At 49.2% G+C, this 15,167-nt stretch overlaps 1 protein-coding gene across 1 annotated transcript; it reads right to left on the bottom strand.

The window, feature by feature from the left end:
• Window positions 1-1,256: 1,256 nt before the first annotated feature.
• Window positions 1,257-9,926, bottom strand: SF3A3 (splicing factor 3a subunit 3). Its single transcript, XM_030039431.2, has 17 exons — window positions 9,755-9,926; window positions 9,627-9,674; window positions 9,385-9,437; window positions 8,784-8,889; window positions 8,239-8,311; window positions 7,746-7,837; window positions 7,226-7,308; window positions 6,712-6,850; window positions 5,715-5,783; window positions 5,271-5,338; window positions 4,810-4,917; window positions 4,414-4,483; window positions 3,865-4,029; window positions 3,640-3,750; window positions 3,145-3,235; window positions 2,164-2,219; window positions 1,257-1,550 (listed from the first exon to the last, which is right to left on the bottom strand). Exons 1-17 carry the CDS (start codon window positions 9,848-9,850, stop codon window positions 1,473-1,475), a joined length of 1,506 nt encoding a protein of 501 aa, XP_029895291.1. The 5' UTR covers window positions 9,851-9,926; the 3' UTR covers window positions 1,257-1,472.
• Between the last annotated feature and the right edge of the window lie 5,241 nt (window positions 9,927-15,167).

Genomic DNA, 15,167 nt, shown 5'->3' with positions numbered 1-15,167 from the left:
GTGACCACTGAGGCTGTTCATTCAGAGTGGAAGAGAAGACAAGGCAGGCTGGCATCTCCCTCACCTTCCAAACCAGAGCAGCCACCACCCAGACCAGGTTAGGACAACCTCACTGAGCAGGGTGCCACTCCAGCACAGCCCAACCCAGCTCCAGGGCAGGCTAGGAACAAACGCCCACCAGACACAGCCTCATCCCAAGGAGAGTAACTTTCCCCCAGAGCAGGGAAAGGAAAGAGCCCACAGCATTGACTCACCCTGTCCGTCCGCTTCCCAAAGCCCCAGCACACCAGCGAAAGACTGTAGCTGCTGCTAGCAGTGGAGTGCCTCCAAGCACCGACAGCAGCTGTGGTGCCTGCCGCACAGGCTCACACCCTGGTGCCAGCAACCAGCCCCATCCCTGCCAACCACCAGCTGCACAAACCATCACTTGGGGGAAGTGTTTGTTACCTGCAGCTCCATGGCATCTGGTGATGCAAACAGCCCTGCACAGTGACAATAGAGAAAGGGGTTTTTTTGAGGCTAGAGATGTCACACAAGCCAACTCTACGCCAAAATGAAACCCCACCTGAGGGGCTGGAGGGGGCACAAGGACTGCCACACACAATGCACGTGGCCTCCACACAACGCCTCTTTTCTCCTCGCTGGACTTGCAATTCATGTGACAGCATGAATATCATGGGGTTATGTACAGACATCTTTAAGCATGGCACTGAGGTGTGCAGAGAATGCTCCTGAAGTCACAACGGTCACATCTAAACACATCATGTGTTCCCATCTCAATCCTCCTGCACCACAGCTCAAGAGTCACCAAAGAAAGGATCTGCACTAGAATCTACCACATCTTTCAAGTCAACAACAGTGCTGGAGAAATTACCACAAACTGCCCACACAGCCCAACCTAAATCAAGCTCAATTACTAATTCCCTGAAAAAAAATCCCAGTGGCCAAAGCTCCACAGGGAGACAGACCTGAGGTAAAAGCAGCAATGTAAGCCAAATAAATTTGTTTCGCAAAGGAACCCAAAGAAAACCATACGCTTACAGCATAGTATAGGACTGTTACTCATTGTCAGCACGCAATGTTCATGTGTGATTTACAGAAAGCCAATCTGCATCATAAAAATTTCCATCAGAACAGGAATAAGAGAGAAGCAATTGTTTCTGACAATTCAAACTGCGGAAAAAGCATTTTAAAAATACCGTAATCAAATCTCTTCCTTCCAGCGTACGAAAGGAGACAAGTTTCTCAGCACTTCCTAAATTAAAATTGGTTTATTTTTCAAGGGTGTTTTTTTAATATAAAATAACGTCACAAGTCTGCTTTTCACAAGGGGCTTACTAGAAAGTGAATCTATAAAGTATCCTTGAAATCTATACTCATGCACATAGAAAATCCAGAAACTGAAGAAGAGTCAGAGCTGCTGACACTTCTCCACTTGCTTTTCAGATGTGAAATCCTTCACTTGGGAAAAGCTACAGCAACCCTTGACGTTTCAAGTCTTCATAGGTCTTTTTATTCACCACGTTCCCACTGGAATCCTCGTATTCCTCCTAGAATGGAACAAACAGTTTAGAGACACCTGGACACAGCCTGACTCAGGTTGTACTACAGCATTTGAATTTTAGCTCCAGCAGCACCTACTGAACACGACCACCCTGCCAAGAACCTCTCTACATGAGGGTATGCAGTGGATCTGCCAGCAGGCTCCATGAGAAGAGCTTATTCAGAATCAGAATAATTACATGCTGTACTACAGGCTGTATTTCCCACAGTTGCCCTGGCAAGCTGTTGAAAAATGGTTTGAGACAGAAGCTTAAGAAAAGACACTAGTATAAGTGAACACACTGCTTACAACAGTTCCTTTTTCTTCTCACAAAACAAAGGTGACATCGGTACTGTAAAGCAGTGTATTAAAAAATTCTTACACAAGGGGCTGAGTCTGTCCTATCAGAACTCCTTTCCAATACAGCACAAGAAGTGCTTTTCATACATCACCACTAACAGGAGCTGTGCAACCAGTAACGTAGGCTCCTGCTCATCTCTCCAGCATGCAGGGGACTCCCTGAGAAATACTTTTGACAGAGCCAGACAGTTCATGCAAGGTAAATGGGGGGTTCCCAGGTACACAGGACTAGACATGCAAATGCCTCTGTAACATCTCACCTCTGTATCAGGCTGCCATCTCTCTGAAGCCTTCTGTTGTTTCAGCTTTGCCCACACTGTAAATACAAAGTCATACAGGATCTAATGCTATTTCCCTGGAGATACTAGTTTTTCACCTAGTAAAACATACACAAGTTGGTTTTTTTTTTCTTTTAAAACACTGTCACTTCAACAGTCCAGCAACATATCTACTATCCGTTACAAATTTATTGTTCCCCTGTATGGTTTACTGAAAGGCACAGAACAAAAGCAAACAAGGCTTTAAAATGACGATTCAGGATTGGACACAAAAGACAAAGGTCCAAAAACACTACTTCAGAGATACAGCTCCAACGGTAATAATAACTTGTTTGGGAAATCAAGGCTTTACCTGTTTGGTTTCTTCTAGGCAAGAATTAATTTACCTCCAGGAACCATAACCTGTATCTGTTAACCTAAGCAGGGCAGATTCAAGAAACAACCTCTGCATGAGGTAGCCTCCTCAAAACATCAGCACAGATTAGCCGCATTAAATTACAATCACTGTAAGTCCTAAATACTGTAGGCTTTCAAAATCTGCCTATAGGCTCTACCGTTTCTGAAGGTTTTTCTGGCTTCCTCATAAAGATGTTGACGAACATCAATTAAGTAAGAGTTATATGGAATGATGTAGCCACACTCTGCCTAAAGAAATGGTGGCCCATTGCACTTGGCTGAGATTTCATACACAAAGCATCACAGACAAAACAGCTGGCAACAAATGAATGCTTCACTGGGAATCCCAGCAAGCATCTACTCCTGCAAGTATCCAACAAAGAAAAAAAGCCACTCTCATTTTAAAAGCTGGGATGGATGGTCCAAGGAAGGATCACCCCGCATGCACCTGTTTCTTACCCTCTTTCCCAAAAATAGTCTCTGGTCATAGGGTAAGACAAATTTTTGGCAAGAACTAACATGAGCGTTCTTATGCCACATGTTCCCTGTTCTGCTATCACTACTTACATGAGACTGCATCCTCAATCTGCGTGACGTTGGCAAAATGTGCTGTGTTGGGAATGCCCAGGCATCTCATCCCGTGAGCATGTCGCCACTCCTGGGGACAAGAGGCAAGAGGTCAGTGTATGAGAGGGAACGCCACTTCATCTGCAATGCCAAAGACTAAAAAGATATATTAACATCTGGACAGGGTGAAACAAATACTATCAAAAAACAAATCTACCAGTCCTAAAAACCTCTATAAAAATATTTTTTCTGTATTTCAGATAGTAACAATACACTGGCAGTCAACAGGCACTCTGCACCAATCAGATCTGGGTACTGGAATTAAGTGTTCTAACAAGAAGGGACCGTACAGAGCATGGCCCTGCAGCATCAGCCCAGACCCACATTTTAAAAGTGGAAGAAGTGCCACTCAGGCACTCCAGTGATTTACTAGTTACTTATTATAAAGATTATCTGAACATAGTACTGATGTTTTTGTAGCAACACGTTACTTACTGCAAAGTGACGCTGAAAAGCTTTGGGCCCTCGGTAGGTGTAGTTACCACAAATCTCACAATTGTAGTTGATGTTTAAACCATGTAATTTATATAACCAGTATGGGATTGGCTGACAAGCGAAGAGAAACAAAGATTAGGCCAAATGGCAAGGCAGGTTCAAACAGAAGAGTAGTGTGGAGTCAGTGACACCTCCCACTTTTCCAGACCTGACAATGTCAGTTACCTTGCCATCCCAACCAAGAGGCAGATTTTTAGGATTATAAATAATTTCATTTTCTTCATCTTCACTCTCACTCTCACTGATCTGCTCTTCCTCCTCCTCCTCCCTCTCTTCCCCTGTCCGTGCTTGCTTACGCTGCACATTCTCGTGAGTGAGGTGTCTCTGTTCCTAGGGTGTGAGAAAAGAGAAGGAATTGTTCACACAACACGACAGCAACAGAATAAGGGCAAACTCTTGCAGTGTGAAACACTTCCTCAATGTACAGAGACAGGGGAATGGAAGACCAGTACAGAACAGAGAACTCCCATTTTGCTTAGCCTAACAACTTAAGTTTTTAGTATAACATTTTGTACTTCCAAAGAAGAATATTCTACTTACTGACAGAAAAAGCTATCTGCTAACATGCACTTTAAAACCTTATGACTCTGGACATGCAAATAACTCTTCTGGGCATGCTATCTATGAAAGCACTGGGTAAAGATGTGGATGACCTTCCCATCACTATTTGACAGCTCTGAAATAAAAAGCTCAAAGACAAAATTAAATCCTTACCCCAAGAACTTCTACATATTCATAAATCTGAGCTTCCAGGAATGCAAGATCTTTATTTCTTTCAGTGTCTCTGGAAATAGATCAAGAAACTTTATGAAGTCTGTTCCAGAACTGCAAATATCATGTGTACACTCAACTTCTAAAGACACACTTGACTTGTATACAGCAAGAAAACAGAAACAAATACCAAACAGCTCATGTAACCTAAACTGCACACACACACACAAATTTAGCTCTGGTATCGTCCATTTCATTCAGGACTATTTGGTGCAACATGAAAAGCTTCTAACACTCCAAGAATCTCTGTCATGACTATACAGGAGTGATTTCTATAGAATACTTCTCATCCAAGTGAAGACAACACCACCAACCTCAGAATGACCTTTAGGAACTCACCTTTTGCTGCCTTTTGTCTTTGGATTCTTAGCAAACAAGGAAGGATCAAGTGCTTCTAGGGATTTGCCTTTAGTGCTAAAAAGTCTCTGAGCACGCTCTTCCAGAGTCCTATGGAGAAGCAGGGAGGAGATGAGTCCAAACCATAGTTTTACACTTCCCGAGAATTATTTGAATTCATGCAACAAAATTCTAAATTTAGCTTTTAAGAGCTCATGAGATTTCCGATTATCTTTTTCTTCATTCCTTAAGCCAAATTCTTCTATACAAAAGACTTCAGTACGGGACACTTTTCAAAGCAGTATATCGCAGTATCCCCTGACTGGTTCTCAATGTTTTGTCTTTCAAACATCATTAAGGTAATTCTTGCACAACAGAGATGACAAAACAAGTATCCCACAAAGGAATGCAAAACAGGAAGACCTCAAAAACTGAAAAGTAACTATAAAAAGACTGCACCTTACCCGCCACATTTTAGTCCCAGGGCCAGTAAAGCTGATTTTAACCTGTCCAGTCCCAGGGAGGCCAATTCCTGTTCAATTAAAGTAAATCACAATAAGAAAGGAGCTATTAAACAAACACAATATGGATGTATGTGTGTTTTAACTTACTAAAAAAAAAAAAAAACCCACAACAAAAACCAAAGCACAAACAATGTACAGCACTCAAGAAAGGACTGTCAAGGGTGCACCACTCTTCACTGAAAAATGAGGAATGTGACAAATCCAACCTTTCGAGTTAATTTCTCCTATTAGGGGGATGTAAGTCATCAGCATAATCAAAGTTTTATCCACAAAGCATAGAGCCAGAGACGAAAGCTCAGCAAGTAAAATTACGAAAAGAAACAAAATTACTGAGCTTCCACCTGCTCAAAATTTAGCACTAAGTGCACAGCACTGAAAACATACCTCCCAAGAGGAAAATGCTGAGAGGTCCAGGTGGGCTCCAGCATGAGTGAGTGCACTGCTGGTCTCTTTCTGCCAAGAAAAACCACATGCAAGATCTTTGTGACATCCTACAACACTTCATGCAATATAATATTCTAACCTCAAGAAAAGCAGTTCATTTAACAGAGAAAAAAGTCTCTCACTAAACTGAGCAATGGAACAATAGAAAAGATTCAAAATAAACAAACCTTAAAAAAAAGGTTAGTTTCAAACTGGTTACATTGGTTTTCAAGTTAGCATTAAATTGCATCTTCCTGATTGTCGTGGTTTAACTCCAGCCAGCAACTAAGCACCACACAGCCGCTCACTCACTCCGCCCCCCACCCAGTGGGATGGGGGAGAAAATTGGGAAAAGTAAAACTCGTGGGTTGAGATAAGAACGGTTTAATAGAACAGAAAAGAAGAAACTAATAATGATAATAATAACACTAATAAAATGGCAATAGTAATAATAAAAGGATTGGAATGTACAAGTGATGCACAACGCAATTGCTCACCACCCGCCGACTGACGCCCAGTCAGTCCCCAAGCAGCGACAGCCCCCCCCCCCCCCTCCCAATTTATATACTAGACATGACGTCACATGGTATGGAATATCCCTTTGGCCAGTTTGGGTCAGCTTTCCTGGCTGTGTCCCCTCCCAGCTTCTTGTGCCCTCCAGCCTTCTTGCTGGTGGGGCATCAGAAGCTGAAAAATCCTTGACTTTAGACTAAACATTACTTAGCAACAACTGAAAACATCAGTGTTATCAACATTCTTTGCATACTGAACTCAAAAACATAGCACTGTACCAGCTCCTAGGAAGACAGTTAACTCTATCCCAGCCAAAACCAAGACACTGATACACAACTGCACACCTTGCTATTAGATTTAACCTCAGTGATGACTTTACACAAATGATTCACAGAAAACCTATCACAAATACAGAAGCAGTCACACAGGCTTAACGACTGCTCACCGGCCAGCCAGGGAACGTTCCATTTTCCCACTTCTTCTCAAACTCAGTCTGAATTTTCCCAAAAAGTTCATTCTGGTCCAGTAACGGTTTCACTCGATCTGTGTAATCCTGTAGGTACTCGAGAAGCATTTCAAGGTACCTGGCAGAGTAATCATGAGCACAGGTAATTCAGTATCAATGTATTTCTCTAACCACATCTTTGGAAAGTAATTACCCTCTAGTACTTCAAAGGAAAATCATCAGGATTATGAGTTTTCAACACACATTTTCTAGGTGCAGCAGTTACAAGGATGAAGTAAGATCCTTCCACAGAGTAGAATGCGGCTTTCCACATTTGTGCTGCACTGCATGTTTTCTCAGGGCTCAGACACATGACCGAGTTACTATAGCTCAGTGACCCAATTTACATGAATTAAGTTTGACTGTTAACTATATTCTTAGCAGCTGTACACTTAAAAAGCAAATTCCTTCTCATCAACTGACATAAAAGAAGCTGGTGGACAAAAAGACTCACCTCTTATATTCAGCATTTTTTCTCTCCTTGGGAATATCGAAGAGTTGGTCAAATGTGGATAAGTAAGTGATATAATCCAGTTTCTAAGAACAAAAAAGTTTGAGTCAGATTTTATACACATGCAGCCAAATGAACATCCAGTTTCCAGTTACCAGACCAGAAGAAAGGCACTAGCTCATGCCATTACTCTGGACTGCAGAGGCCCGGTGTTCTCTGTGCACTAACACATCGCCTTAAACACCTATTGGTACTTGGTAGCAGAAAACAGAGGCTTTTTTACAAGGCCATCATTACATAGACAATAGAGAGGTCTCAGTTGAAGATGACAAAGAGGAGAGTCATGAAGCAGCATTCAGAATTCAGATGCTGTCAAGCTATATGTGCAACAAAGTGACTTTGAAATAGCTATTTGGAAATAAACAAACTTACTTAAGAAAAAAACCAAATAACCATGAACCAACCAAAGAAAAACCCCTAGGCCTTAAGCACTGCAGATGCCCAGACACATGCAGCCACTTACCTCTGATGATTTTAGATTAATGTACTTGAGATAACAATCATGCAGATCTAAGTATCGTCCATACCCTTCCTCATCTGTGAACTCCACCAGATCTGTAGGAAAGATCATGTAGAGCTTTATTATGACCTTAATCTTTCCTACTTATTATACATATGTTTCAGAACTTGAAAAGGATTAACTGTGGACTAACTTATGCTTAAGGAAGGTGTTTACAATGCAAGTGAGATACTCATTGATCAGACACCTGACTGCTTCTCTGTGTACCCACACTAGAACACTCCTCAAGAGAAGCACCACTACTGTGGAATATTCCAGGGGACTATAGTTCAGAAGAATTTAAATGACAAAAGAACAATTTTCAGAAGTCGTTTAGTAAAAGGGAGGTGGAACTCTGAAACATGCAAAACAGATCATACAACTCATTAAATAATGCCTCTCAAGCAAGCACCATATTTTCACTTAAACTGTCCCCAGAGAAAAACTACAAACTTACTTTGAGCTTCTTCACTTGGGTTGTCTCTGGCCTTCAACAGTTCCTCAAACTCCACTGACATCGGAACACAGATCTTCAAGAACAGACAGAAGTTACACAAAACCTTATTACTTCAGTTAATGTCCAAGAATAATTAATATAAAATCACAACAGGTTGTAAATAAAACTGCTAACTCAAAAGGTATCCAAAGCATTTCTTCACCATTACTTTTGCACAAAAAAAAGAAGTCTGACTTCAGCCAGCACGAGAAAGGCAAGACCAAACGCCAGCTCAGCAGCAGAATGTTCCTGAGCTAACACACAGCATACAGAGAACAGGGTTAGCATCTTGCATCTTCTCCTATTCATATGCTCTCACAGGAGCTTACAGGCTGCCTCTGAAGCATTACCTAACCTTGAACTTCTTCTTTTCTCAAGTGACATTTTAGTGTACTTAATACTTGTGTATTAAGGGACTTAAACTGGAAAAAAAAAGTCTGTTTAATGCAGGATGAGGTCCAACAGACCACAAATCACCAATTCTTATGAAGTAGATAACTACTTACCTCATTTGGGTGCTTCCGGTGAAATTCCTTAATTTGTTTCAGTCTGTTGTAGAATTCTGCAAATTCATTTGGCCCTGAAATGGCACTGAGTTCTTCTTTCCGCAAGCTGAGCTCACAAAAAAGGTCAGATTACAAGTGGAAAGGAAAACACATTGACACTGATAGAACCTTTTTCCACGTCTAGCGCTGCATTTTGATCACACAAAGCTCCAGCAAGACTGACTGCAAACCCTCAGAAAGTCACATCAGATCTCACAGTCCACCACGCTTACAGTTTGAGGCTCCGGGTCACATCTCCCACTGAACATGCTGTAGTCTCCACTGAGAAACCTTCAAGGCAACTCAGGGCGTCCCTCCCCCGACTTAAACTAAGAAAAGAACAAAATGCGTATATCCAGCACGTACATATCCAATGTGCAACCTGGGTCCTGCTCTAGCAGGTTTAGTCTCCAAAACTTGATTCCTGGTCTCACACACCAGCACTACTTCTCATGTATTTACGATTGAGTTAAAAGAGCCCCCAGGTTCTTTGTCTGGAAAACACGTACAGCAGACATTCAGGTGGCCACGCACCAGACGAGGTGTTTGTACAAGCACTTACCCGTCCTTGTCGTCGTACAAGTCTCTCAGGTTGCCGCTCACTTCCATGTACCTCTAAAAAAACAAAAGAAAGCCCCACACGCCACCGAGGACGTTACCGGGGAGAAGACCGGCTCGTTCCCGGGCGCTCTGGCAACACCAGGCAGAGGCCAGGCCCGGCCTGCGCCGCGCTGCTCCCGGGGCCGCCGGCAGAGCCCGCCCCAGGCCTGCCGGGGCCCCCGGTCCCGGTCCCGCCGCACTCACGTCCTGCATGGCCCGCGTCCGGTGGTCCGAGTTGATCTGGTCGCGGAGCTGCGGGGAGAGGCGCAGCGTTAGCGCGGACGGGCCCGGGCCGCGGCGGCCGCCCTCCCTCCCCGCGGCCCCGGACGCACCGTGGACTTCTTGGTGAGCATCTCCTTCACCATCACGTCCATGAGCCGCTCCCGCTCCTCATGGTAGCGCCGCTGCTGCTCCAGGATGGTCTCCATCCTCCCGCGCCCGCCCGGAAGCCACCGCTCTGCCCTTCCGGTCCCGCCTGCGCCCCCGCCGGAAGCTTCCGGCCCGGCCCGTGTCCCGCCGGAAGGCTCCGGCCGCGCCCGCGCCCGGCGCGGAGGTTCCGGCCCGGAGGCGGCGCTCGGGCCGCGGTGCTAGCGGGGCGGGGGGCAGCCCCAGGGCCCGGGGCCGGGGACAGAGGGGCCGGGCCCAGGGCCGGGGTCGGCCCGCAGCGGCGCGGCCTCGGCCGCCAGCAGAAGGCGGCTCCGGCCCGGCCGTGCCCCCCCCCCCCCCCCGCCACGCGGCCTTCTCAGGCCGATGTGTCCCCGTCCCGCGGGCGGGACCGGGTCGGTTCCTCTCGGTTCCTCCGGGCACCCTCGCGACGAGGCCCGGCCGTCACCGCCCGGCCCGGGCCCGGCTCGCTGCCGAGGCAGGCCTCCCTGCCGCCTCGGCCCCCCGCCCCCGCCGATGTAGGCCCGGTGTGGGGTCCCTGCCAGCACGGTGGCTGCTGAGCCGACCCCTCCGGAGCAGGAGGCTTTGGGGGTGTCCACCTGAAAGGATTAAAGCTCCACCGATGAGGGAGGTGTGAATTTTTTTGTTTCACGCCCTGCGTGTGAAAAACTGGCCCGGCGCCACGGGGAGCTGCCCAGGCAGAGCCGCGGTGCGGTGAGCGGGCGCTGGCGGCCGTGGCGGGGACGTGTGCCACCTCTGCAGAGATGCCGCCGGGCTGCGGAGAGGCCCGCAGAGATACGATAGCCGCCCCGGCGCTTCCTCTGCAGATGGGGAGCCGGCGGGAAGGGATTTCTGCCGTCAGCATTTCCTCCTCACACAAGTAACCTGCGCTGCGGTTTTAGGGGTGGTGATCGGCACAGGAAGGCTGCTAACCTGACAGACACCCAAAGGAACAGCTTGCTGTTTTCTGTCCCATCTGCCCGCTCAAGAAAACAGCGGCAGGGTCTGAGGCCAGCAGGAGAGGTGTTTTGGTGCCAAGAGCAGCTGGTGGAGGAAATCACAGGCTTGAAGACCGCGGTGGTACCCACCCAGCACGCTGCAGCCACGGTGGCAGGATCAGAGGAGAGCGGGGAGGCAGGGCTTGCGCCACAGCCCACATCAGAGGAGGCCTGAGGAGCTGGAGTCCCCTGGGAGCAGGTCCCTGGCATTTCTGTGGTCTCAGCTCCCCAGTGCCTCAGCTGCGAGCAGCTATTTAGCCGTTCTGTTGCCAGGGAGAGACGGATCATTGCGCAAGTGCCAGAAAAGCAACGACAAAACCAAAGGTGCCGACAGCATGACCTGGACAGAATCTGGGCACTGGAGCCTGCAGAGGGGCTTGCAAAGCTCCCCGGCAGCCCTTTTTCCTACCATTTCCACCAGTGCTGTTATTAACAGGCTTGACGTCCTGCTCTGGCACAGGCCTGGCAGCACACCGCGTGCCCCTCGCTGCTGAGGCCACAGGGACGTGCTGGCCAGGACCCCGGAGCCCCAGCCGGGTGGGTGCGTGCAGGCGGTGCCTCCGCTCCACCGCCGGACCCCTATGCCATAGAGCACAGCTCCCTGGGACGGTGGCTGGGGGCGAGGGTGTCTCGCCGAGATCCTGCATGTGTCAGCCTGGGAGCAGGGGGACTGGTGGCAGACGTGGCAGCAGTGCTCAGGGCCCCCCCCCTCGCCTCCTGGGTGCCCCCTGCACTCCAGCCCAGGGCCAGGCCCTGGAGCTGCCCTCTCTGCAGGAGGGGACACAAGTCTGACGGCTGAGAGAGAAAAGGGGCTGGAGTGGGAACCCCAGCAAGGGGCAGGCAGGCCCCCGTGGCCAGGAGCGGGGCCCTCTGCAAACGGCTTTCAGCAGAGTGGCAACTGCTTATGCTTCCTAGTCTAGTAAATCAGCATGAGAGTGTCATGTTGTATGAGGCCATTAGCTTAAATTATACTCAAATAGTTAGCAGTCACCCAGAAAATGCTGTTTTATGCAGAGCAGCTGGGCTCTGTGCTGTCCTGGCTGCACAGAGAGCCAGGGTGGGTGTGTGGCAGTCACTGCCGGGAGAGGAGGGAAAGCCTCATGCCCAGGAGAGCTGCAGTGCTCCACAGCCCTGCCTGTCTGCCAGGAGTCCTGCCTGTCCCTCTGTGGCAGTGGCTGGATCCCGGCACCGCAGCAGCCCAGCCCAGCCCCGCTGGGCGCAGGGCCCGGGGGGGGGGGGGTTCTGCAGGCAGGAGCCCTCCCGGTGGCTGCCTTGCAAGCCCCTCCAGGCCTGCCCGCAGCTCTCCCCAGTGCTGACCATATGTGGTGGCACAGACTGCCCTGAGGTGCTGGTGTTGGATTTGGGATCAGGACTGACCCCAGCCTTGGAGGCACAATGACCTTTCTTGAGAAGCATCCGCAAAGTGGAGAAGGCAAAGTTAAAAGCAGGAGATCCTTGGGAAACCATTCCCATCGCAGCAGGCAGCAGCCTGGGGGCAATCTTGAGGGGTGGGAAGGTGCTGGGCTGATGTCAGAAGGTGGGAGAGAGGGGAATGGAGGAGGGGAAAGCTAAAGAGATACCCAGAAGTCTTGTTCCAAACAGTGCTAGCACGGGTACTTTCTGTAGTAGTATGCATGCACAAATACAACTGTGTGCACTCTGAAACAGCCTTGGCACCTCCCGGAAACTCAGCACAGCATTCGGCCTGGTAGCACACATGCCTGAAGTCCTCCTAACCATGGACAACTGCTCCAAAACTCGCTCATATGCTCTGTGCAAGCGCAGGGCTTGCACACAACACACCCTCCCCCGCAGCCACACAGCAACTCCACCCTGCTCAGCATCCTTCAGCCATGCACCCACACGCTGCCCTCCGCATACACACGGTCTTCCCCTCTGCCACGGCATTGCTGCAGAACATGCACAACAAGGATAGAGAAAACAGGAAGAAGTACTTAGAAAATGTTATGGCTTTAATTACCCTTACCAAAATTATTGTGAGCTTGCTTAAGTAAACATTCGCCCTGCCACGTTCCAGGACACGTCTGGAAGCAGAAGGCAGCCTTCATGCAGCATCAGGGCCCCAGCAGGCCTGCCTTTTGGGGAGCACTGCTCCTCAGGGCTTGCCTGGGGATGGGGTGGGCAGCACGGGCATCCAGCCTACACAGCACTGGGTGCTGAGAGCCAAGGCAGAGCGTGCAGGGACTCTGTGCTACCTGCAAGCCTGCCTCTACCTTGTCTTCCTGAGAAAACTCTTGAGCCACAGGAAGCAGGACAGACGGGGTCACGCAGGCATGGTTGCTTAGCCCAGACGCAGTTGTTATCCATAGCACACGGCTTGTAAAATCACCTCCTGCAGCTGGGCTTGAGGTAAGGGCTGAAAGCAGGGCAGGGAGGGAATGCCCAGGCTTGGCACTGCCAGGCGTCCCTGCTGCCTGTGCTCATCACAGCCGCCCAGGCAGAGCTCTTGGCCCCATGGCCAGCACCGTGCACCCACCCCGGTACAAGCCCCCGTGCCCCTGCAGCCAGGGGAGAAAACTGTCCCCATCCTACACAGGTGGGATGCCAGCGGCTGGCAGAGTTGACAGGCTCCAGCAGCATTACATGGTCATGAATCAGAGTCCAAACTGGAACATGCCTGAAAGAAATAAGCATGTAGGATCTGGTAGGCAGCCCTCACTTTCTCTCATGGGTCAGAGCTGTTGCCCTTGGTACCTGGGAAGTGCAGACTTTTGTTGCCTGACAGGCTTTCAACAACATGACTGTGCTTGAGTGACACGATCCTGGTGGAAGTCCTCCCACAGAAACTATGGCTGCAACCTTCCACTTTCACTTGGATTTTAATTGCCTTCTTCAGATCCACCCTAAATGTCAGGGAGAGATCATGTCAGTGCTTTGCCCCCACTTTGCCAAATGCAAAGCTATAATTAAATTTTAACTCAGAAATAAATTATTCATATTTTTCTACCATGCATGATAAATTACTTTAAGCCAAAAGCAACAACAAAAAAATTGGGCTCAATTATGGCAGACAAACATGATCCTGCCCTGGGAACAGCCAATTCACTGAGGAATGATACTGAAGGTAAGAATACTGTCTTTAATTACTCTCTTGCACTACAGGCTGCCTCAAAGTACGTCATTTCTTCTTCATGAATGACTGTCTAAAAATAAAAATGGAGATAAGGTTCTGAACTTAGTGTTCTTCCATTTCCCTTTGCATGAAACTTCATCCCTGGAAAGGGAAGGAGCTGAAATCTAGAAATGTCCCATCCAGCCACATGGCCTCTTTATTTTGGGCTGCTGGCATTAGGAGGGTCGAGGTGGGACAAGACCAGCCCCTGTGTGGCTTCCTTCCTCCTCATCCCATGAACTGCAGCGCACCTGGGAGAAGGTTTGCTCCGGTGGGAGAAGGTTTTCCCCGGGAGGTGCAGTTCCATCCTGGGGCAGCAGCACAGCCCCTCGGTGCCATTGTCGCAGCAGCAGCCTTTGTGCCTGTGACTGCAGGACAGACCGGGGAGGGACATCGCATAGTTTTCCTGGAAGGAAACGTGGGATGATGGGAGCAAACCTACTTGTATTGAGCTACCAGTCCTTCCCCACCTTCCCAGGACCTTCACTAGGCGCTGCCCTGGAAGGGGGGCGGACAAAGCAACAATAAAAAAGACCTGGGGGAGTATTCACAGGATACCTGCGGCGTTCAGCCTGGCTATAACCACATCCCTACCTCCTGACACTAGAGACACAGGAGAGCTATTCACCCTCTAACACTGGCTCTCCCACCAGCCCTGCGACCTGCAGCGATTGCCCTGGAGACCTGCCTGTTACCATTGTGGGGTCAAGCCCAAGCCTCTGGCTTCACCCAGCACCAGCGCAGCCTCCTGACCGGTCACCTGGAGGGACGCAGGAGCAGCTAAGGCAGGTCCGTGCTTGGTTTGGGGAGCTCAGACAAGGCATTACCGGCACAGTAATCTGACACGCTGTCTGAACCTGTGTGCAGCTACAGCTGGAAAAGGGGCAAACGCCGGCTGGGAGCTGAAATTAGTCCTTCCCTCCTGCCCAACCGCAGGCAGGAGCAGGCAGAGCTCGCTTCCCAGCCATGCAGCTCCCGTCAGCTCTGGGACACCAGCACATGTCGCTGCCGTGCAGACTGTACCCGACACGCTGGTGGCTCAGCTCTTCTCCGGAGGAAACTCTGGCTGGAAAGAGAACAAGCCTCTGGGAAGCGAAACCGCTGCCTGCAGCGAGCCTGAGCCCAGAGCAGCCGTGCCCATCTCCAGGGGAGGAAGCACACAGCCGGCACGTGCCCAGCGCGAGCACCACTGCACAGCCAGCAGCGAGCAGCCATCGTCACCGTTGTGCT

The sequence above is a fragment of the Aquila chrysaetos genome, chromosome 16 (assembly GCF_900496995.4).
Source record: "Aquila chrysaetos chrysaetos chromosome 16, bAquChr1.4, whole genome shotgun sequence".
Lineage (NCBI taxonomy): Eukaryota > Metazoa > Chordata > Aves > Accipitriformes > Accipitridae > Aquila > Aquila chrysaetos.
This window is presented reverse-complemented; position numbering and strand designations above follow the sequence as displayed.

Excerpts from the sequence above, each read along its gene's own strand:
- SF3A3 (XM_030039431.2), bottom strand. The coding sequence starts at position 9,850 with ATGGAGACCATCCTGGAGCAGCAGCGGCGCTACCATGAGGAGCGGGAG. Across the intron at positions 8,890-9,384 it reads TTGTACGACGACAAGGACGG|CTTGCGGAAAGAAGAACTCA; the intron begins GTAAGTGCTTGT and ends TTGTGAGCTCAG. Across the intron at positions 5,339-5,714 it reads CAGCATTTTCCTCTTGGGAG|GAATTGGCCTCCCTGGGACT; the intron begins GTATGTTTTCAG and ends TTAATTGAACAG.